At 38.1% G+C, this 23,032-nt stretch overlaps 1 protein-coding gene across 1 annotated transcript; it reads left to right on the forward strand.

Moving 5' to 3' along the window:
• Positions 1–15,168: 15,168 nt before the first annotated feature.
• LOC579754 (aqualysin-1) lies at positions 15,169–22,964 on the forward strand. Its single transcript, XM_779851.5, has 10 exons — positions 15,169–15,289; positions 15,502–15,614; positions 16,451–16,573; positions 17,635–17,761; positions 18,628–18,737; positions 19,064–19,202; positions 19,762–19,952; positions 20,906–21,077; positions 21,832–21,938; positions 22,633–22,964. The coding sequence occupies exons 1-9, from the start codon at positions 15,184–15,186 to the stop codon at positions 21,936–21,938; spliced, it is 1,188 nt and encodes a 395-aa protein (XP_784944.3). The 5' UTR covers positions 15,169–15,183; the 3' UTR covers positions 22,633–22,964.
• Positions 22,965–23,032: the final 68 nt, after the last annotated feature.

Below are 23,032 nucleotides of genomic sequence, written 5' to 3' on the forward strand. Positions count from 1 at the left end.
GATTGGGGAGAAGAGAGAGGGGGACGATCCCAAGGGGTAGGAGGTAGAAGTGAGAGAGTGAATATGGTATTGGAAAGGAAAAAGAGAGAATATAGTGAGCGAAAGGGAGAGAAAAGACACGCCGAGAGAGAGCACGCGATAAGATAGAGATAGTGTTATGTCAGATCAGAGAAACAGGGAGATGAAATGAAAATGTAAATTTGTGATATTACAAATTATACAGAAATGTTGAAATCATTAAACTATAACTATCAATAAAAGAGATAAGAATTTTACACACCGTTGTCCATAGTCGATTCTTTTATTAGGATACCATCATACCTTTGGGGCCTATGTGCATTATTGTCCCCTCTCTAATAATTTCTTCCAAATTATATTTTCAATATCAAATCAATTATATAACGAGTATTTATGAGACTCTAGAATAAAAACTGGCTGAGAAAAGGTATTTTGCCTAAAATTTCTCGTCACAATAAACAACAAAATTACATATTGATAAACTATCACATTACGGTATTCTTCAACTACCTTTTGATTGGATTGTCGAGAAAAAAAAACATTCACCGGTTTTTCTTCAATTTAAGAATCTTTACAGAAATATGCAAATCGTTTGATGATCTACATTTAATAATGACACTATTTATTATTTATTTTAGGATATTTATATGTATATATTTCTATTTGAACAATTCTAGCCCCAAAACTTGTTTTGGATTATTCGTGATAAATCAAATGGGTCGTGACAAAGACTATGTTCTTGAGCTGCTAGTATCGTAGTCCAGAATCTGCGGTAGCATATATTGGCACCAAGATTAGTGGCGATATGAATATTCATTATTCCCTACGTCACAGACGTGCGGCGTGCGTACTCTGTCTATGGATCTGTCTTATACACAGGTACATGTACTGTACAAGTACAAGAGTACGTTCGTAAGCATTAGTACATACATTGCTCCGGAATGAAGAGAATCATTATAAAGGACGAATTACTCCGTGAAGCCAAGTACAAGCAGGGAATTGAAATAGGAAACGTTCCTCGGAGCGGCTATAAAATCCCTAATCTAGCTAGTTTTGTAATGACAGTTTATAGGAAAATGGACATTTAGTAGGCCTACTGTTTAGTTGTTCAATAAAATCACTCAGTTTGATTTGATTCGAGATATATCTCATTAATAAAACAGTATAAAGGCGGTAGGAGTGCAAACGAACCCTAAACTTGGTGCCAACACCGTTAAACAATGCTCCAAATTTAGGAATACATGCCCTATGAAAGATCCGGGGTTGGATTATCTGGGAGAACGGAAGATTGATATTGTTACGTTGTTCCATAACATCACTCAGTTTGATTTGATTCGAGATATATCTCATTAATGAAAGAGTATAAAAGCTGAACGAGTCTCGAACGAACCATCGCCACTAATCTTGGTGCCAACATCGTTAAACTATGCTCCAAATTTAGTACTACCTTTTTGTGCTCTATAGGCAAAAGACCCAGGGTTGGATTCTTTAGGAGAATGGAAGATTGCTATTGTTAAATTGTTCCATATTATCATTCAGTTTGATTTGATTCGAGATATATCTCATTAGTAAAACAGTATAAAGGCTGTATATGAGTCTCGAACGAACCATCGCCACTAATCTTGGTGCCAACACCGTTAAACATTTAGTACTACCTTTTTTGTGCCCTATAGGCTAAAGACCCAGGGTTGGATTCTTTAGGAGAATGGAAGATTGATATTGTTAAATTGTTCCATATTATCATTCAGTTTGATTTGATTCGAGATATATCTCATTAATGAAACAGTATAAAGGCTGTATGAGTCTCCAAGAACGATCGCCACTAATCTTGGTGCCAACATCGTTAAACTATGCTCCAAATTTAGTACTACATTTTGTGTGCCCTATAAGACCCGGGGTTGGATTATTTAGGAGAACGGAAGATTGATATTGTTAAGTTGTTCCATAACATCTCTCAGTTTGAGTTGATTCGAGATATATCTCATTAATAAAACAGTATAAAGGCTGTATGAGTCTCGAACGAACCATCGCCACTAATCTTGGTGCCAACACCGTTAATCTATGCTCCAAATTTAGTAATACATTTTGTGTGCCCTATAATGACCCGGGGTTGGATTATTTAGGAGTACAGAAGATTGATATTTCATAACATCTCTCAGTTTGATTTGATTCGAGATATATCTCATAAATGAAACAGTATAAAGGCTGTATGAGTCTCGAACGAACCATCGCCACTAATCTTGGTGCCAACACCGTTAATCTATGCTCCAAATTTAGTAATACATTTTGTGTGCCCTATAATGACCCGGGGTTGGATTATTTAGGAGAACAGAAGATTGATATTTCATAACATCTCTCAGTTTGATTTGATTCGAGATATATCTCATAAATGAAACAGTATAAAGGCTGTATGAGTCTCGAACGAACCATCGCCACTAATCTTGGTGCCAACACCGTTAATCTATGCTCCAAATTTAGTAATACATTTTGTGTGCCCTATAATGACCCGGGGTTGGATTATTTAGGAGAACGGAAGATTGATATTGTTTAGTTGTTCCATAACATAACTCAGTGCGATTTGATTCGAGATCTACCTCATTAATAAAACAGTTTAAAGGCTGTATGAGTCTCGAACGAAGCATCGCCACTAAACTTGGTGCCAACACCGTTAATCTATGCTCAAAATTGAGTAATACATTTTGTATGCCCTATAAAGACCCGGGGCTGGATTGTGTAGGAGAATGGATGATTGATATTGTAAAATTGTTCCATAACATCACTCAGTTCGATTTAATTAGAGATATATCTCATTAATAAAATATATATATATAAAAGCTATAGTCTCAAACTAACATACCTGTACACCATTAAACTTGGTGCCAACACCATTAAACCATGCTCCAAATTTAGTAATACGTTTTATGTGTCTGCAAAGACCCGGGGTTGGAATATTTAGGAGAACGGAAGATTCCTATATTGTAAAGTTGTTCTATAACACAGGCGCGGTTCCAGGGGGTCAGCGCCCCCCCGCAAAAATAAAGAGAGAGAGAGAGAGAAAAGGAAAAGAAGGACAGGGAAAGAGGAGAGAAAGGGAAAGAAAGAAGAGGAAGAAGACAAGAAAAGGGGGAAGAAGGAGATTGGGGGGACCGAAATGGCCTTGCCTTCCAGGCTGTTGCCTCCCCGCCCCCCCCCCATCAAAAAAAATATGAGCGAAGGAAGGAAAGGGAAGGGAAAAAGGGAAAAGAGGAGATAAAGGGAAGGGAAATAAAAGAGGAAGAAGAAAAGAAAAGAAGGAGGATATCAGTTTTCCTGCCAATAAGTTGTGGTTCGGGGGGGGGGGGTTATTTCTAATTCCATAACGGTGACTTACAAATGTTGCTAAAATGACATCATTTTCCGAGATTGTTCCTCACTTTTTATTAAATTATACTTTTTTATGCGTTTGTTGGGAAATGACATATTCCGAAATTTACAGTCAGGCAAGAAATATGCTAATTGAGATGCCTACATGTCGGGGCCCGCGGAACGGTCGGGATCGGGAGCCTCGAGCTCCCTCGCCCTCCCCCTCTTTTTTGAAAAAGTATATTAAAGAGAGCAAGAAATAAAGAAAAGTGAACTGCCAGTGTCACAGAAAAAATGAGGTATCAAAATATGCTCATCTGACCGTGATTAAATGCCTACCCCCCCCCCGAACTTTCGGGGTCTCTCCCCTCTGGATTCCACCTAGGGCCCAAAGGTCGGCCCTTAGATGCTCATCTGACGGTAATTTAATGCCTAAAACCCCTGGAATTCTTGGGGCTTTGCCCCCTGTACCCCAAGCCAAATAGTGTCCTGCAAATGTCACAAAATAATAAGGTATCAAACATTGCTAACCTGACCGTAATAAAACGCCTAAAACCCCTGAGCCTCCGGGGGCTCTGCCCCTGAACCAAACCAAGGGCCCTAAGGCGGGCCCCTGAATGCTTATCTGACCGTAATTAAACACCTTAAACCCCTGAGCTTCCGAGGGCTCTGCCCCTAGACCCAACCAAGGGCCTTAAGGCGGGCCCCTTGATTCTCATTTAATTTAATGCCTAAAACCCTTGAGCTTCCGGGGCCTCGCCCCCTGAACTCCACGACAATTGGTGATCTGCCAGTGTCACAATAAGGTCCCCCCCCCCCAAGAAAAAAGAGGAGAAAAGGGAAGAGGTCATAGGAAGAAAAAGGAGCAGACAAAGAACAATTTTGAAATTCAGACAAGGATTAAGAGTCCAGAACGGTACACAAATCGTCTTCTTTCTTTAATGATTTAATGAAACGTCAAAGCTTCCGCGCTTCGCGTATGGGGGAGGGGAAACTCGCCCCTCCCTGCATCCCCCCCCCCCGGGAATGCGTTCTGTAAGTGATTCGCACGTGCTCCGACCCCCCCCCCCCCTAAAATAAAATCCTAGCTACGCGCTTGTCTGACCGCAATTAAACGCCTAAAATCCTTGAGCTTCCGGGGGCTCCGCCCCCTGGACCCCACGCAATTAGTGACCCGGCCAGTGTCACAAATAAGGTATAAAAATATGCTCATTTGACCGTAATTTAATGCCTTAAACCCTTGAGCCTCCGGGGGCTTAAGGTGTGCCCCTGAATGCTTATCTGACCGTTATAAAAATGACTCAAATCCCTGAGTTTCATGGGGCTCAGCAAGTAAGTTTTGAAAAAGAACAAAAACGAGTAATCCAATTGTATCGGCAATTGTGATATTGCGAATGTCATCAAATATGTTTTTTCCTTTTATTGTGTTAAACACAATAATTGTTTTGCAACTCAATTTAGGCCTGACTAAATATATACTTTTTCGTGAGGCCACAGACAAGTTATTTTATCATATAACTGATTAACATTTGAAGTTTTCCTACACTAGTGCCTGGCCGCAGTGGCGGATCCAGGGGGGGGGGCCGGGGGGCCCGGGCGCCCTCCCCTGGGGAAAAAAGAAGGAAAAAAAAGAAGGGAAACAAAAAAGAAGGGGAAAAAAAGGAGGAAAAAAAAAAAGGGAAAAAAAAGGGGGGAAAAAAAGGGGAAAAAAAAGGAGGACAAAAAAAGAAAGAGAAAGAGAAAAGGAAAAGAAGGGAAAGAGGAGAGAAAGGGAAAGAAAGAAGAGGAAGAAGAAAAGAAAAGGGGGAAGAAGTGATCGGGGGGGCGAAAGAGCCTCGCCTCCCCCTTCTCCCCCCCCCCCCATAAACAAAATAAGAGAGAAGGAAGGAAATAGAAAGAAGGGGGTATCAGTTGCAATTTTTCCGCCAACAAGTTGTGGATCGGGGCGGGGATGGGGCAAAATGCCCTTGCCTCCCCTGCCCCGCTAAAAAAAAGAGAGAAAGAAGGAAAAGGAAAAAAGGAGAGCTAAAAGGGAACGAAAAAAGCTGAAAAGAAGGGGAAATAGATCATTTGCAGTTATTCCCGCCAACAACATGTGGAGAAGGGTGGGGGCCGAAATGACCTTACCTCCCCCTCGCCCCCCCCCCCCCCCATCAAATCTTACAGAGAGAGAAGGAAGGGAATGGAAAGGGAAAGAAGAGAGAAAGGGAAAGAAAAAAGAGAAATAAGAAAGGTAGGGGAGATCAGTTGCGATTTTCCGCCAACAAAGAGTAGATCGGGGGGGGGGGAACTGGCGTATTGATCGGGGAGGGGGCTCGGGGGAAATAAAATTTAAACGTGGTTTATTTCTAATTCCATAACGGTGGTTTACAAATAATGCTGAAATGACATAATTTTCCGAGATTTGTCCTCATTCTTTAGTAAATTATACTTTTGTATGCGTTTGTAAATTAACAGCCAGGCAAGAAATATGCTTCTTGAGATGCCTACATGTCAGGGCCCGCTGAACGGCGGGGATCGGGAGCCTCCAGCTCCCCCCCCCCCAAATTTTTCTTTTGGAAAAGCATTTTTAAGAGAAATAGAAAGAAAGAGAGCAAGAAAGAAAGAATAGTTAACTACCAGTGTCACAACAAAATAAGGTATAAAAAAAATTGCTCATCTGACCGTAATTAGACGCCTAAAACCCCTGCGCTTCCAGGGGCTCTGTCCCCGGGACCCAACCAAGGGCCCTTGGGCAGGCCCCTTGATACTCATCTGACCACAATTTAGTGCCTAAACCCTTGATCTTCTGGGGGCTCTGCCCGCTGGACCTCACGCCAATCAGTGTCCTGCCAGTGTCACAAATAAAGTATAAAAATATGTTCATCTGACCGTAATCAAATGCCTAAACCCCCGAGCTTCCGAGGGCTCTGCCCCCTAGACCCTACTGGATGCTAATCTGACGGTAATGTAATGCCTAAAACCCCTGAGCTTCTTGTGGCTCCGCTCGCTGGACCTCACGCAAATCAGTGTCCTGCCAGTTCACACAAATAAGGTATAAAAATATGTTCATCTGACCGTAATCAAATGCCTGAAACCCCTGAGATTCAGGGGTTTCCGCACCCTCGACCCCACCAGGGGCCCTGAGGCGGGCCCCTGAATACTTATCTGACCGTAATTTGCCTTCAACCCATGAGTTTCCAGGGGCGGACAAGGTATCAAAAGATGTTCATCTGACCGCAGGCACGTAGCCAGGGGGCAGTGTGGGCGGCCCCCCCTCCAAAAAAACAAACCAAAATAGAGAGAGGAAGAGGACGTATGAAGAAAAAGGAGCAGACAAAAATCATTTTCAAAATTCAGACAAGGATTAAGAGTCGAAAACGGTACAACGAATCGTCTTGTTTCTCTAATGATTTAATGAAACTTAAAAGCTTCCGCGCTTCGCGCGGGAGGGGAAAAACTGTATTCAGACAAGGATTAATTTCGAGAACGGTAAAACGAATCGTCTTGTTTCTCTAATTATTGAATTAAATGTCAAAGCTTCCGCGCTTGGCGCAGGAGGTATGGATTAAGAGTCGGGAACGGTACAACAAATCGTCTTCTTTCTCTAAAGATTTAATGAAACGTAAAAGCTTCCGCGCTTCGCGCGCGCGGATAGGAGGGGGGGGGAACTGAATTCAGACGAGGATTAAGAGTCGAGAACGGTACAACGAATCGTCTTCTTTCTCTAATGATTTAATGAAATGTACAAGCTTCCGCGCTTCGCGCGGGAGGGGGGGGGGGGGGACTGAAAACAAACGAGGATTAAGAGTCGAAAACTGTAATCAAAAGAGCAGGCGCGTACGAAGGGGGGGGGGGATTTGGGGTTGAACCTCCCCCTGTTCGGATTTTTGTTATGTGTGTATCTTGGAGCAACCCCCCTCCCCTTTTTAATTATTTTTTTAATTATGCCAATGGCTGTCCTAAAAAAGGTGACCTCAACCCCCCCCCCCTACGGAACAAAATGTCAAATTTTCAAATTTCGAGACCAAAAAAAAAGTGTCCTCTTACCCCCCCCCCCCCCCGCTTCCTCTTTTTTGTTCCCTTTTAGCTCTCCTCTTTCCCTTCCCCTTTTCCCCCTTCTTTTTTGGCGGTGGGGGAGGGGGGGGGGAAGAGGCAAGGGCCTTCCCCCCCCCCCGGATCCACAACTTGTTGGCGGAAAAAATAGTAACTGATATTCCCCTTCTTTTCTTATCTTCTTCTTCCTCTGTTATGGAACAACTTAACAATATCAATCTTCTGTTCTCCTAAATAATCCAACCCCGGGTCATTATAGGGCACACAAAATGTATTACTAAATTAGGAGCATAGATTAACGGTGTTGGCACCAAGATTAGTGGCGATGGTTCGTTCGAGACTCATACAGCCTTTATACTGTTTTATTAATGAGATATATCTCGAATCAAATCAAACTGAGAGATGTTATGGAACAATTTAACAATATCAATCTTCCATTCTCCTAAAGAATCCAACCCTGGGTCTTTTGCCTATAGGGCACAAAAAGGTAGTACTAAATATGGAGCATAGTTTAACGATGTTGGCACCAAGATTAGTGGCGATGGTTCGTTCGAGACTCATTCAGCTTTTATACTCTTTCATTAATGAGATATATCTCGAATCAAATCAAACTGAGTGATGTTATGGAACAACGTAACAATATCAATCTTCCGTTCTCCCAGATAATCCAACCCCGGATCTTTCATAGGGCATGTATTCCTAAATTTGGAGCATTGTTTAACGGTGTTGGCACCAAGTTTAGGGTTCGTTTGCACTCCTACCGCCTTTATACTGTTTTATTGATGAGATATATCTCGAATCAAATCAAACTGAGTGATTTTATTGAACAACTAAACAGTAGGCCTACTAAATGTCCATTTTCCTATAAACTGTCATTACAAAACTAGCTAGATTAGGGATTGTATAGCCGCTCCGAGGAACGTTTGCTATTTCAATTCCCTGCTTGTACTTGGCTTCACGGAGTAATTCGTCCTTTATAATGATTCTCTTCATTCCGGAGCAATGTATGTACTAATGCTTACGAACGTACTCTTGTACTAGTACAGTACATGTACCTGTGTATAAGACAGATCCATAGACAGAGTACGCACGCCGCACGTCTGTGACGTAGGGAATAATGAATATTCATATCGCCACTAATCTTGGTGCCAATATATGCTACCAGAATCTGCACGGTCCTTTATAATTTCCCTACACATTTGATTCAATCCGTCGAAGATGGCGTTATCAACAAACTCATAATTATGCTCACTAGCCCAGCCTGAGGACCGGGCTTCCTAATTTAATGATCACGCCATCATCGGCTGGTAGCAAGTAAGTAGGGAGAGGTAGGGTTGGTGTGGTGGAGATCAAAATTAAATAGGCTGTGTGGGGGAGATCAAAATTAAATAGGCTAGATTCTGGACTACTAGTATCGCGATATATCGATATCATGTCTGTCATGGCTTTGTGAAACGTATTATCCCCTTCATGACATCTCCGTAGGTCGCCGACAAAGATATGACTGTCAATCAACTGTATTTGAACAGAATATACATGCACATATATTTACCTTTTTGCATGGAAGGGTAACTTTCATTTAGATATTGGCGTATTGGTGTTACAATGCTACAAACTCTTGTCATCACAATATACATGTGCATGTAAATTTTACTGAAATGGAGAAGTGAGACAACAGGTTTCCTTCAAATAAGCAAATCAGAAATAATAAACCTACACATTTCTGACGATAGGAAATTTTGAATTTCTTGTACTTTTTCTAAAGTATATGTATGTATTTTTTTTTAATTTTCAAGAACCATACAACCTTTCACAATAATTATTTGACTAATAAATTATCCAAAGTTGTGTTAATCAGCTCAGGGGTCAATAATGAAAACTGTGACATATGAAAAGAGTATTATCAAAGAACATAAATGACACAGTAATGCTTAAATCACTTAATTTGTGTGATCTTGTCATTTTTCATTTTTCAGAAGGCAAATATATCCATCCTGTGTTTACACTCTTTTATTTCAAGGAAAAAAAAATCAGAGGGTAGAAACGAGCAGCCAAAATAAAATCTACAAAATTAGTTACAGAAGATTTTTCTTCTTCAATATTATCAATGTTAAAATCGCCCGTAATGTATGAATTCAAAATAGTTATACTTCGATCACTTAAGACAGATGGTAAAAAAAAAACGTTCCACACAGGAAGAGGCAGTAATAGAAGGACCCTGAACCTGTTAAAGATTAGTCGAGAGTTGTCTAGATGTTTTAATTGCAGGAACTTTATCTCTGCAAAGGAAATTAAATCAAATGAAGAAGATTCAGATGGAGAATTAGCATTTCCCTGGCAATGCAATTTGTATTTCACATTCAATAGAGAAGAAAAAGAAAGGAAAAATAGAAGAAATTGCCACTCCAAGCTAGAATTTCAAAATTATTCTTGAACTAAACCAACATTCAATGTACGTTTGTATCATGCATCATATTGTGTGTGTTTGTAGTTGATAAAAGGTAAAATGCTTACAAAATGAAAGAAAAAAGTGTTTATTACTTGCAAACTAATCATTACAATTGTTATAAAAATTACTCTTTTTTTCAGTGGAGGACGTATTCAATTCATTCGTTTACTTCTGCTTTTGGCATGAATATTTGTTGTTGTTGAAATCTCATGACAGTATTATCTCTAACTTTTTTAAATAGTTGTTTTGTCTAAATATTTCATGACACCCGTGATGATTTCTTTGTATTCTTTGCTTACTTTCATTTGTTTTGGTTTTTTCAGCGTCAGGAAAAGGACGGTGCTCATGTCAACAGTATGGCGTTCTAGAACAATACAAATTCAACTAAGCAACTTTTAAAATCAAAAGTGGTTGCCATAACCTTGAAATTTCCCCCAAACCTATGGATAAGAAGTTGTTAAATGTTTGTCACCGAAACGGCAGCCATTTTGAATGTACATGGTCAAGGTAAGCACTTTAAACTTTAAAAGTTGCTTAGTTGAATTTGTTATGTCAGAAAACATATTATTAGAAACTAAAATCATTAGAATCGGACGATGTTAACCGTGTTGGTGAATTTCTAAAGTGCATTGACCTTTTTTTTTACCATAGCGCCCTCATTTAAGGTCGGAGGTATAACAAACTAAACATTTTCGGAATCCTCATGACCAGACGAAAAATTTGATATGCAATTTGATTAGGTAAACTGTGTTGGTGAATTTGACCACCAGTCAAAAGTGTGTTGACCTTTCAACGTTTTATACCATAGCGCCCTCATTTAAGGTCGGAGGTATAGCAAACTATACATTTTTAAAATCCTCATGACTAGACAAATAATTTGATATGCATATTGGCACGATTGGAATATATTTGAATTTCTACCCCTGTTTGACCTTTGTTGACCCCTCACAAAATGCCTGGGATTTTCAAGGGGGCAGCCAAAGTAAAAATTGTTCGGTATTCATCAGGGAACACAAAAACACTTTCAAACCTTTGTTCCCAGAGATTGGTCTAAGGACCTACAGGCTGGTCTCCTACTAATAGACCAGTGAAACGTAGACAAAAAAGTGAGAATCAGTGACTGTTAGGTAATTACGAAGGATGGATGATTGATTGCACGAGGGATGATCAATTGATTGATGCTGTGCATAAGGAAGGTGTAGATTTACTCCCCACAGGGTATGGAATCGATCATATAAGGTATAAAGTTCAACCCCACGGGTGTAAATTTGAACCCATTTTTCATGAAAATGGAACCAAAAGGTGTTAATTAAGCACCATTGGGTGCGAATTTCGCTCCTTAAAGGGAGTAAAATCATAACCTTGGGGTGCAAATTTACACCTTCATGTACATTTACTCCCTACATTGGAGAGTAAATGTACTCCCTGAGGGGAGTCACTTATGCGACAAGCACTTACTCCCCATAGGGAGTAAAAATTAAACCTCTGTTTCTCTGTGTGTATAATAATAATAATAATAATAATAATAATAATAATAATATTTAATTTTTAAATATCGCTTAATACAAATGTCTCTAAACGTTTTACAAATATACTATTGCCCCGGTCATTTGATTCAGTGCTTGCCCGCACACACTGTATGGGACTTTGACAATCCAGTAGTCAACAAGTGAACATTATCCTCATCCCATTTCAGACCTATATGCTCCCGATCCATGCATGAAGCCTTGTCAAATCTATTGGCGAAGATGCTAATTAATCTCTTTATGTTATTGTGTCTACGAAATGCATCAGTGATACAACATTGTTCTGGGCTTTATTTCGTTAAAAGTACAGCTAGAATAAGGGTTATTTATTGGATTTTCGGTTAGGTTTAGTCTTAGAGATTGGGGTTTAGTACAGTTTTTGATCGAAGCTTGAATAAAATTCGGAATTCAATTAGTTAAGAATATTGACAGTGGAGCAGTTGTGGATAGAGCACGTATTATACAACCGATAGTTCACGTGTCTTGTATTCTTTGAGCAAATATGACAAACCATATCTCCATAACCTATAACATATATTTTGATGATAATATTTCGGAGTTAAAAACATTTCAACAATAAATATCATATCAGGAGCATCTTGCGAATGGGCAGGTGTCACTGCTTGGAGAATGGTTTTGATGTATGTTAGAAGGTTAGTGTGGTAAAGTTCACTGGTTATTGCACGAAGGCCATGGTGACGATCTTTTGAATGTTGAAATAAGGGACTTTTCTAGGCCCTGACTTCACAGGAGAAGGAAAAATATTCAAACTAGTAGCAAATTAATGAGAGAGCTAAGCGGACGAGCGAAAACACAAACAAACTTTGTTATAATTACAATGTCATTTTTATAAACAAAACAGTTTTTGATAAGATATACTCTTGCCCACAAAGTTATGACAATATGGTAAATTCTTGATGGATTAAGTTGATATCTCCTAAGAATTTTTTTGATCAATCTAAAAAATCATAGAGATTGATCGACTGATCAATACAATTCTGAGAAGATATAAACAAAATTCTGTCAGAAAAAAACCATATTGTCACAATCATTACCCGACAAAATGGTAAGAAAATTAATCAGACTGTGATTAGAATAACATACCTGGGCAACCCACTGCCTGAATCTACTCTGGAAAATACACTATTGATAATTATGAAGTTAATTTGGTAAGATATTTTCCCAATGTTTCTTCATACATAGGTTAATCAATGATAGCAAGGTGCATCAGATTCTGTGCCTTCTCTCTGGTACTCTATTACCTTCTTAGCTACTTATCAACGTGTACACGAATTTATGCCTATTATTATATTAAAATAGATGAGGAAATTATTTGTAATCTCGTCTTTAGAGAGAGAGACGCTGTAGGTCTATTCCCAGCGGTGGCGACAATCCACCTTCACAATTTATCTGGCTTTCTCATTAATGAATCCCTGAAGAGGACGATTCATCGATACTGGAATCTTGGCGTTAAAAATTTCAGCTGCACGAATACGAGTTTCAAGTTTCTAACATTTGGCGAGCGAACGAAGGATTGTGGTTCAATACGGGACATTGGACAAAATGGTCGAAATAGTTTTAAAATCTCCAGAACGTCTGGTCACCGTGGGCCTACGTGCAGAAAGGAACTCGAACACGATAAAGCGTTAACCCTAACCAGCAAACGGTGACATCTGTCTGTTCTCAAGATATGATAGAAATAATTTCTGAATTATAATTTTCCTATCACCGAAATGAGATAATTGGAAAAAACAGCATCACAATTTTTAGTTACTCAAAAGTCAAGAAAATGCGTCAATCAATCCATCATTTTTTTTGACATTGTACAAATAGATGATAAGATAAGATAAAATATTAATCCGTCTTTCTTTTACACTTTTAAAATGCAACAAAAACTTATGGCAATGATAAAAACAAATTGAAACAAAAGAAAGACGAGGCAACCCTGGTAAAAGCAGGGCTTATAAGTTTTAGGGTCCCCTCTGGACCAAATAATTGGTTGGTACATAAATAAACAAAAATGTAAACATGATGGGAGTTTACATTTGTGACTACCTAAGAATACATTAAGAAAAAGATGGTATAAGAAACAAGAAGTGTACACAAAATTGGGAGACTAGACAAAACAGGAGAAAAGAGGGAAAATATGAGAAATATTAAAAGGCTACAGCACATCAAAAATAGGCACAACACATAACTGGCACAAGACAAAATGGGGAGGGAATAAAAGGCTGACAATCTGAAAATATTCAGTTAGACAAATAATATAAATAATAAGAAATTTTACTTCTATGGTTATACATGGTTGGTCAATAAGGTGGAATAATTTTTTTACCCCAATTTATGGAATGAATTTGACAATGATTTATTCCTAATAGATCTTGATAATAGTATACATTTCTGTAGTGGGTTTTATTTCTTCAGGATCGGAAACTTTCCTGTTGTCTCAAAAGGGGTAGCCAACTATCGAAACTGCTAGATTTCGTGGGGGCCTGGGCAAATTTCTGACAAAGATGAATCCTTCTATCTTCAAGTTTCTCAAGATGTGTGTATTCCAGCGCTTCATCGAAAGATGAATAAGCTGAACCCATGATCAATATTCATTGATATCACCAATGAAGAATTAATAATGATTACAAACCATAAGAGCTAGCATCAGCATTATGAGGCATACTATAAAGGTACTATGTCCCGTTTGCAAGCCAAAAAATGAAAAGGTTAAATTCCACGGGCTTTGAAAGACAATACTAATCTTCCGTCAAAACGAAAGGGCTTGAAAATGGCCTTGAGTGGGAAAATAACGACCATTAGTTGTCGAATTGACTTAAGTGGTTGCAATCTTCTAAGTAATAGTCTGATTTTCAAACCCTTTTACCAAATGGTCGTACGTTTTGTGCTGCACAAAGGTTCAATCAGTTTAATTTTGGCCATTACAAGTAGTGGGTTATTGATGTAGACAAGTGCTCATGTACCTGTTACAGCTCATTTTATGTATGTTATTACCAAAGAAAAAAAGTCGGTCAGTCACTCAATAGTGTATGACAGTGAAGTCAAGATGGTAAACGGGTTTCCTTGCATAATTTGAATACTAGGACACTGCTAATGAGTTAATTTCACAGAAAGAACATAGAAGACATATTCATTATTCCTGCAAAGTTCTACAAAATTTGATGTTTGCTGCAAAAGGGACAAAGTATCTGTAAAACATACTTTATATCTAATACCGTTATTTACTAATATCTAGAGTAAGTGACAACAATATGGTTTGATTTGTTTCAATCTCCATCTTTAATACAGCAGTCATCCTGGATCTGTTTTAAAATGCAGGCGAAGCAACTAAGCCTACTTTAGTTAAACTTTCAACAGCTGACGAGAAATATACCACATATCTAACAATATCTTCAATATCCAGAACTGTTATTTATCATTTTACAATGAAACAATACGCTATAAAAGTACCTAAAGGCGTAAATCCGACAAAATAATAAAACACGAACGTTAAAAACTACCAGATAATAATGAAAATACATTCTAATCAGATTGTTCTCATGAAAGGAGGTATATACCCAAATTCAGACATGCATCTACGCCTTTTAACTCGTAAAGATAATAAGAGAGACAAAATAAATGATAAATCTTGCTTGGTTGCATTTTGACACTCATGAGACTAAAGAACAGACAATAGAAATACAATTTATTGATTGGGTTGCATTTTGATCACGTGTTTTTCTCACCTTTGCCCAGTTCGTTGCATCACGCGATCCTCGGGAAAGCTCCATCTGTTGCTCTAAAAAGATTTAAATACAGCTCATCATGCCTAGCCAATCACCAGATCTGATCAGTGCTCTACTAGATCATCACTCTGCAGACCAACCGAAGCTTTCTTCCAGATCATCACTCGTCCGAGGCCAAGAATCTGGTAAGTTGTTCATATACACGGGGCAAAATATGTTTTCTGACCCTTCAAAGGAAGAGTCCGAATGATCAGCACATCCAAACTAGGGTTAGACATTCAGATATCATCAACAAATAGTGTAGATTTTTTTCAGAAAATTCCCGCCTGTTATCAAATTATTTCAGAAACATTTCTCAATCAGGTATTCATTACTTCTTGTGTCTTTTCTTTTCCAGTCATGATGCGTTTTTTCATTTCCCTTCTGTTGGTGGCTGTTGCCACTGCCGAACTGGCCCCTCTGTTGGAGAACTCTGAGCCTATCCCAGGAAAGTACATCATCAAGCTGAATGTAAGTATTAGTAAATAATTTTAACGTCACCGCCAGTATCCTGAAACCGAGATCAAGAGAAAGTTTTGTTTTGTTCATAAATACATCACGACTTTGACATTACAAAGTAAACAGACTTCTCTAATTATCTCGCTGCTTATCAAGTATTACCTGACGATAATGAGTCAACTGTTTCAAGATTTGCAAAACTAAACGATTTACTCTCTTGTTATTTGAACGAAAACTATGTTTTTTAAATACATATATTAATAAATTCTACACTCAATAATAAGTATGGAATGGTGTTTTGGGGGCAAGTGACAAAGTCCCTTTTCTTTCGTTCGATATTCTCCACCTATATTAAGAAATTAGATTAATAATAACAATATTTTGATCGGGAAAGTTACCAATTAAATTGCTCCAACGTAGTGTGCATTTAAATTTACCAAGCGATAACAGAACGGAATATGCATGTGTCCTTTATTATACCAGGAGATGGCTCAATCGGTAAAGCATCTGTCTGTTGAACAAAAGGTCGTTGGTTCGAATCCAAACCATGTAGAAGACCGAATCCTGCGTTCCCCTGTTTCATAGACACAGGCTAGGTTACAGTTAAAAATCCCATTCCCTCGAAATAGGACGTAAAGGAGGCCCCGTGTATAGGAGACTCAACATCATTGCAAACATGAAGCAAAATGCTTTCTTCATAACAAATCCCTTTGAAATATATTTTTTCGATGTGCCTTTCCAAACAGCAATTCAAAAAAAGTACTGACCTTGACACGAAATTAAGCGACGTAGGAATGGGTAAGGCTTTTAAAAAGGGCTATGTAACATCTTATCAACTCCTATTGCAGGAAGAATTCGATGTTGATGAAATGGCCGCTACCGTTCGTCTCTCCGGCGGAAAGGTTGGTAACATTATGAGAGACGCCATATATGGATTCGCTGCCGAGCTCGAAGATGATATCCTCGATATTGTAAGTAATAGCCACCTTCCTAGTTTTGGTTTCAGTTTATCTTCTCGTGTGGGCTTCTGCATCGAGGAGAGAGGGGGATTGAGACACGGGTTTAAATGAAACTCTTCTTTTCCTGGATTGAGAAGAGAAGGCCTACCGTCAGTAATTGAAGATCATTCTTTGTAGTGTTAGGATTCGAGGATGAATGCTTTTTCCAATAACATTTAAAATTTAGAGGCACTTTTTGTTCTCAATGTACTTCATGCAAACAGACACAGTTTTATTAAATCACAAGAATAATAGCAGGACCGAGCTTCTCAAATACTCAAGACATAAAAAATTGTTGGCTGCTGCCCTGGGAATCACATGCTTGTTTATATTTTTATCTAGAGGGGGCTTATTGTAACTTTGCCTTTGGGCTGGAGGTATTTCATTAGACAGGATGGCCCTAAAACGGACTAGCATACTTCCAATAATAGAGGGCAAATTCACCGGTACCGCTCGATGGGAAACTTTGCAGGAGAGAAAAGATACCAAACCTCTAAATTTCTTTTCATCGTTTTGTTTTAGATAAATTTTTTTGAAGGAATGTTGAAAACATCCGCTGGCAGTGCACCTTGTAGAAAATAACGTTTCGCTGTGTAGTTTTAAAAATGGTATTATACCAGAGTTTTGGGCAAGCTGTTATAATCGTTGAATTGAACACAAACATAACATTTCACCCAATTTTTTTTTATTTTGCAGGCATTTCTAATGAATTGCTTATTATGCAAAGACGTGAAATTAAACGAATTGTTTGGGGAATGCAGTTTCATTGGAAGGAACTCATATCTTGCGCATTAAAAACGCTCCCTATTAATCGAAAACCCCTATTATCCTAATTTGTCAATCTTACTAACAATTTTCATGTCGAAAAAATACTCCTTCCGTTGGTTCGTGCGAATTTGACCTCACATTATTGGAAAAATACTTGTCCGTTTTCATTTTGAAATGAATGCAATATTTTTACGCCGACAGCAGTCTTTTTCAAAGGAATATATAGCGATATTATCAAATGTATATGATATGCATCCTTCACCCAGGTCCGCAGACTTCCCGCCGTTGAGTATGTTGAACAAGATGGTGTCTACCGTGCTCAAGTCACATGGGGCCTGGATCGTGTCGACCAAAGAAGTCTTCCACTGAACAACAAATATTCATCACATAACGGTAAGAGACAGCGCAATCCTTTAACATAAAGAGTCATTAGGGGTGAATATTTCAAACATAAAGGCCCGAATTCACAAAGCAAGGTTTGAGCTCAGACCAAGGTTTGACCTCAAACCTCCTTTTGTTTCGCCAAACCTCCTTTTGTTATTTACAAACCTGGTTTGTAAATAACAAAGGGAGGTTTGGCGAAACAAAAGGAGGTTTGAGCTCAAACCTTGGTCTGAGCTCAAACCTTGCTTTGTGAATTCGGGCCAAAACGTGTGTGAAACGTCAGAGGTACGACATTACAAAGGAGTTCAAAAGGTACTGACAGTCTAAACCGTTTGAATTGCCTCGCTAGATGTTTTTATTATGCGTTCGTTTGATTGTGTGTGTGTGTATGTGCGTGAGTGCGCGTGTGTGCACACTTAGAAAAGATGTGCACATCTTAGAAAAGATAAAGACAAAAACAGAAAGCATTTTTAAGTATAAGGATGAGGAAAAGAAAATAGCCAGTAGAATGGGAAAGCTGGGATCACATTTCTTAAAGTGGGAGTAGCTTAAGATTGATTAAGATTTGTTTTCTTCTCCACCGTGAGCTTGTTAAAATTGTAACTCTATTTGGCAGCCTGGTAAACTTACTTAATAAGTATATTTTTCTTGAGTTGAAAATGTTTAGCAGACATCCACTGAGTAAGCAGTGTTTTTGTGTGGGGGTGGGTGGGTGGGTGAGTTTGTGTGTGGGTGGGTGGAGGTGTTTGTGTGAGGGAGGGTGGCAATTTAATTGTCTTTATTAAGAATTTTTGGCTTGTTATTCGTATTTATTTTTATTGAAAATGATGGATGATGATGATGACGTTTATGATAATTGTTTATATCTCTCACAGGAGCTGGGAGTGGGAAAACTGTTTATGTAATCGACACCGGCGTTAGGGCGACCCACAATGACTTCAGTGGTCGTGCGCAGCAAGTGGCAAACTATGCTGGCGGAGATAACGTGAGTAACATGTGTATATATTTTCGATTGCCTTCCTTTGGTGCTGAGTATTTAACGTTTCGGGTAGGAAAAAAAATGAATTTCTTTGTGCAGTATGTTTGTTTGGACAATTGTATTTTCTGTTATTAGCATAGGAATTCTGCAAGCGAAACAGGTTATATCATAATGCTAGATTCAAAACTGACGTTACACTCACCTATGCAGTAAGTGACATAATTGCAGTTTCACAGTGAGGGCATGGGCTGTAGCCTTACTCATGTACATTTGCCCAAGAAGTGGGATTAAAAAAATAGACCTGAACATAATCGAATTGCTTTGCACAACAGACCGATTGCAACGGACATGGAACTCACTGCGCTGGAACGGTCGGCTCCAATACCTACGGTGTTGCCAAATCAGTCCAAATCAGGGGAGTCAAGGTTCTGAACTGTGTGGGTTCTGGCAGCAACAGTGGTGTCATCAGTGGTAAAACACACGTCAATATTGTCAGCAAAATGTGATATAACATGAAGTAACGATATCTCAATTCTGGAACCTATTCTGGAACCTCTGATAATACTTCGAAAATATAAGATATATTTCTGTACTACATTTATTATTATTATTATTATTTGTATTTCTACCAATAGTGGTGGTCTTCCATAAGGCCCTGTTTGAAAACAACAAAATTCCACAAAAATCATGAATATATACTCATAACAGTAAACAGAAAGAGACAAAGAAGAAAATACGTATATATATATATATATATGACGATAGAAAGATTTTTCTATATATATTTCATCTCCTCTTTTTAATCTTTATTAAGATTTGGAAGGACAGGCATTTTCCTGATTAATCCTGGATGATAACAAATTGTTTCATCCATTCGGTAAATGTTTGAAAAATACCGACTTGGGCGGGGCTGGAGTGAATCCGCCAAGCTTACAACAAACGTGTCAAAACATTAATATTCGTTGTTTTTTTACGCCCGTGTATTTTTTTTCTTTTTTCTTAATGTATTGGGTTTTATTCCTTTTCACAGGGATCAATTATGTAATAGATGCTGCAAGGTGGAATTCGAATCTTATTGCCTCAATGTCTCTTGGAGGAGGCGCTTCAACTTCCCTGGACAACGCCGTCAAGAACATGGTCAGTGCAGGAGTTCCAACTGCCGTGGCCGCTGGTAATGACAACGCGAATGCTTGCAATTATTCTCCAGCTCGTGCTTCTACCGTAAGTCTAACCATTGTCTTAACGTTTATTCATGCTAGCCCTTACAGATCAGCATTGTTTAGTTTATTTATTCTTTCGTATTAGACTTTTTGATATGTGTAAACAATTACGAATTATTGTTGTTCTAAAAAGGTCTGCAGTGTTTTCTACTTTTCTATACATGTCACTATAAACAATCTTATGTACTTCATCCGTTTATTAAACTTTTCCAATTTCCTTCACTCAGTTTAATTTTTCAAACGCGCGGACAGAACTCAATAGAAAATATTGAATAGGGTTGGTAAAGCAGTTTCAGTTGTGTTGCCAAAAAGACAGAAAAATAGAAAATTACCGCATCGAAAGCTGTGGACATCTTCACCAAGTAAAATGTTTCTTGGTAAAGAAAACCCTTATGACAACAAACATCTAACTGATTATTCAAACTATGCTGAATTCCAGATATTCTTAGTGAGCTCAATGTTAATTGCCGGAAACTGAAACAAAAAACAAAAACGAATAGCATAAGCAAAATCGTGATTATTATTTAGGTTACTGTTATTTTCAGCAGCATTATTATCATCATTATTATATGAAAAAACTATTAAGATTATTATTATTAGTAGTAGTGGTAATCATGGTAGTAATAGTATCATCAACATAGTCTTTAACTTCTATTTTGCACAACTATAAACGTTTTGTTTCCGAACTGTGATTTGGTTTGTAATTATTCTGTACTTTAATAACTTTTGTTTATTAATCAATGATCCTATTAAATGAACATTTTTACATTGTGAATATTTTGCAATTAGTCCTCGGACTATTACTTTCTATTTACTAAATATTTTAAATTGAATGGAATCGAACCGAAGTTTTACATTTTTGTTTGTTAACGTTATTGTTATTTTAATTGCCATTATCATCATTATTCTCATTGATATAAAAGCTTAAATGAACAAAACACTGTAACATTGCAGGCGATCACTGTTGGAGCTACGGACAGCAACGATAAGCGTTCCTCCTTCTCCAACTACGGAAGCTGCCTAGACATCTTTGCTCCTGGTACTTCCATCACCTCCACTTGGTATACTACTAACAGTGCTACCAAAACAATCAGCGGAACCTCCATGGCCTGCCCACACGTTGCTGGTATGCATGGATTTTAATTAATTTCTTGTTTCCAAACTCAACCACATTACTAAGACCATGCTATATAATGAGATAATTTCCCACGTACATCTGCAGTTAATTATTGGTTTTATTATGTTAAAATTATGCTTGAATTGCTCTTGATTGTCAAAGTATTCTATGTTTTGATTCAATTTATGTTTAAAATGCTAGTGCTCTGTCGAAGTTGATTTTCGGACAAAATCGGAACGCTGCACTTGTCCAGCACATCTCTGAGCTACAGATTGCGTCTGCACATCTTCTATGAATTCATATTCTTGAATATCATTGATCGAGCAAGATAAAGAGATCGTGTGCAATGGGCCTAATAGACCATTTTGTAGTTAGCAAATGGGTAAAATGACCCCAAATATCCACAGATCTTTTACTCATGGAGAAGTCCCACTTTGTGTATTTTAGATTAATCAATGCCAAAGTCATGTATGTGCTTCATGAAAGGCTTTTGTTTGCCCTGTTGTATCATAAAGAGTACCGCAGGTGCACCACATGAATAATGATTACATCACATGAGCACTTATTCAACTTGATGGGTTTTACAATTTTATCAGAAATGACCTTTATCTGCCCATGCGCAGATAGTACTTACGAAATGGATTATAGTACGCTCCCTGACACACATGGTTCATATTTAATGTTTTGTGCCTACGGAGCGGAAATCTATGTTTGCATGACTCAAATTATTTTCTGTTTGTTTATTGACTGTCATATGTTATAGGTGCCCTTGCTTGCTACGGATCCAGTTCAAATATGCTGGCAAACACTTCCAACTACAAGATTTCTAACACAGGAAGTGGAAGTCCCAACAAGCTCCTCTACGTCTAGGTGGGTACAATTCCTATTTCTCTTTTCTCTCTCATTCTCGGTATGTTTTATGAATCTAAAGTATGCGTGTGCCTGCATGCAGTTCCAATTAGCCTACGAATCTATTTTATGGGAGTGTAGACTGCATGGATTATTCAATTATAATTGTAGTCATTGAAATAATAATAATGATAATAATAATAATAATAATAATAATAATAATAATTACACAAATAATGATAATAAAATTATCATTAATAATAATAAAAACAATACTGCTGTTCCTTCTTATTATGATAACAAACATTATAATCATGCTTATAATAGTCCTAATACTAATCAAAATAATGAAAATAATAGTAATAATCATAATGGTGTAAATATTACCCATTTGGTCAATAACCCAAGGTGACAATTACGCCATCCCTGCAAAAGACCCCCGGAGGAAAATTCCCCCCCCCCCCGGCCCGGAAATGACTTCCTGTCGAATATCCACCCTGAAAATAAGTTGGTTTTAACTAATGCAGGTTGTATCGGGGGGAATTGTCCTCGGGTGGGGGGGGGGGGGGTATTGCCTTCACATTGGTTTTTCGAAAACACCAGTTGTGGCGATCATGGTATCTTTATCGATATGTTTTGCAATTTAGTGATATTTGACTTAGTTTTCGACGTTTTTTAGTATTACAAATTTTCTGCTCTGGTGTTTGATTTTCAGGTGGTGACGCTGGCCGGGCCCCTAAAGCAGAGATAAAAAAAAAAAGTGTGTAACAGATAACACATAATTGCGTTTGATTCCTTTTTCAAATCATCATCTACTTCTAATTATTCCTGAAGTGCGTATTGGAGACTCAATTGTGTGTAACAACGTCACATTTTCTTTCGCCTTGCAGATGATAACCTCAAAAAGAATGTAATATGATTTTTAATTGTATTGGATAGAAATACAAGAACGACGTGTATTATTGGTATTTAAAGTCATAAAACACATTCTAAAAGTGCCATTAAAATATCGAATTCTTTACCGAATAAAATTTCAATTGAACCCTATTTAACTTGTAGAGCTTGCCTTTGTAAAACATATGTGGTCTTGCAGTGAGTTACAAAACAATGCAATA

This window comes from Strongylocentrotus purpuratus, unplaced genomic scaffold (genome assembly GCF_000002235.5).
Source record: "Strongylocentrotus purpuratus isolate Spur 01 unplaced genomic scaffold, Spur_5.0 spur5_scaffold_12, whole genome shotgun sequence".
Lineage (NCBI taxonomy): Eukaryota > Metazoa > Echinodermata > Echinoidea > Camarodonta > Strongylocentrotidae > Strongylocentrotus > Strongylocentrotus purpuratus.

Bases quoted from the DNA above. Each gene is read 5' to 3' on its own strand.
- LOC579754 (XM_779851.5), top strand. From the start codon at position 15,184: ATGCCTAGCCAATCACCAGATCTGATCAGTGCTCTACTAGATCATCAC. The intron at 15,290-15,501 runs GTAAGTTGTTCA...TTTCTTTTCCAG, and splicing joins CGTCCGAGGCCAAGAATCTG to TCATGATGCGTTTTTTCATT. The intron at 19,203-19,761 runs GTAAAACACACG...TCCTTTTCACAG, and splicing joins CAACAGTGGTGTCATCAGTG to GGATCAATTATGTAATAGAT.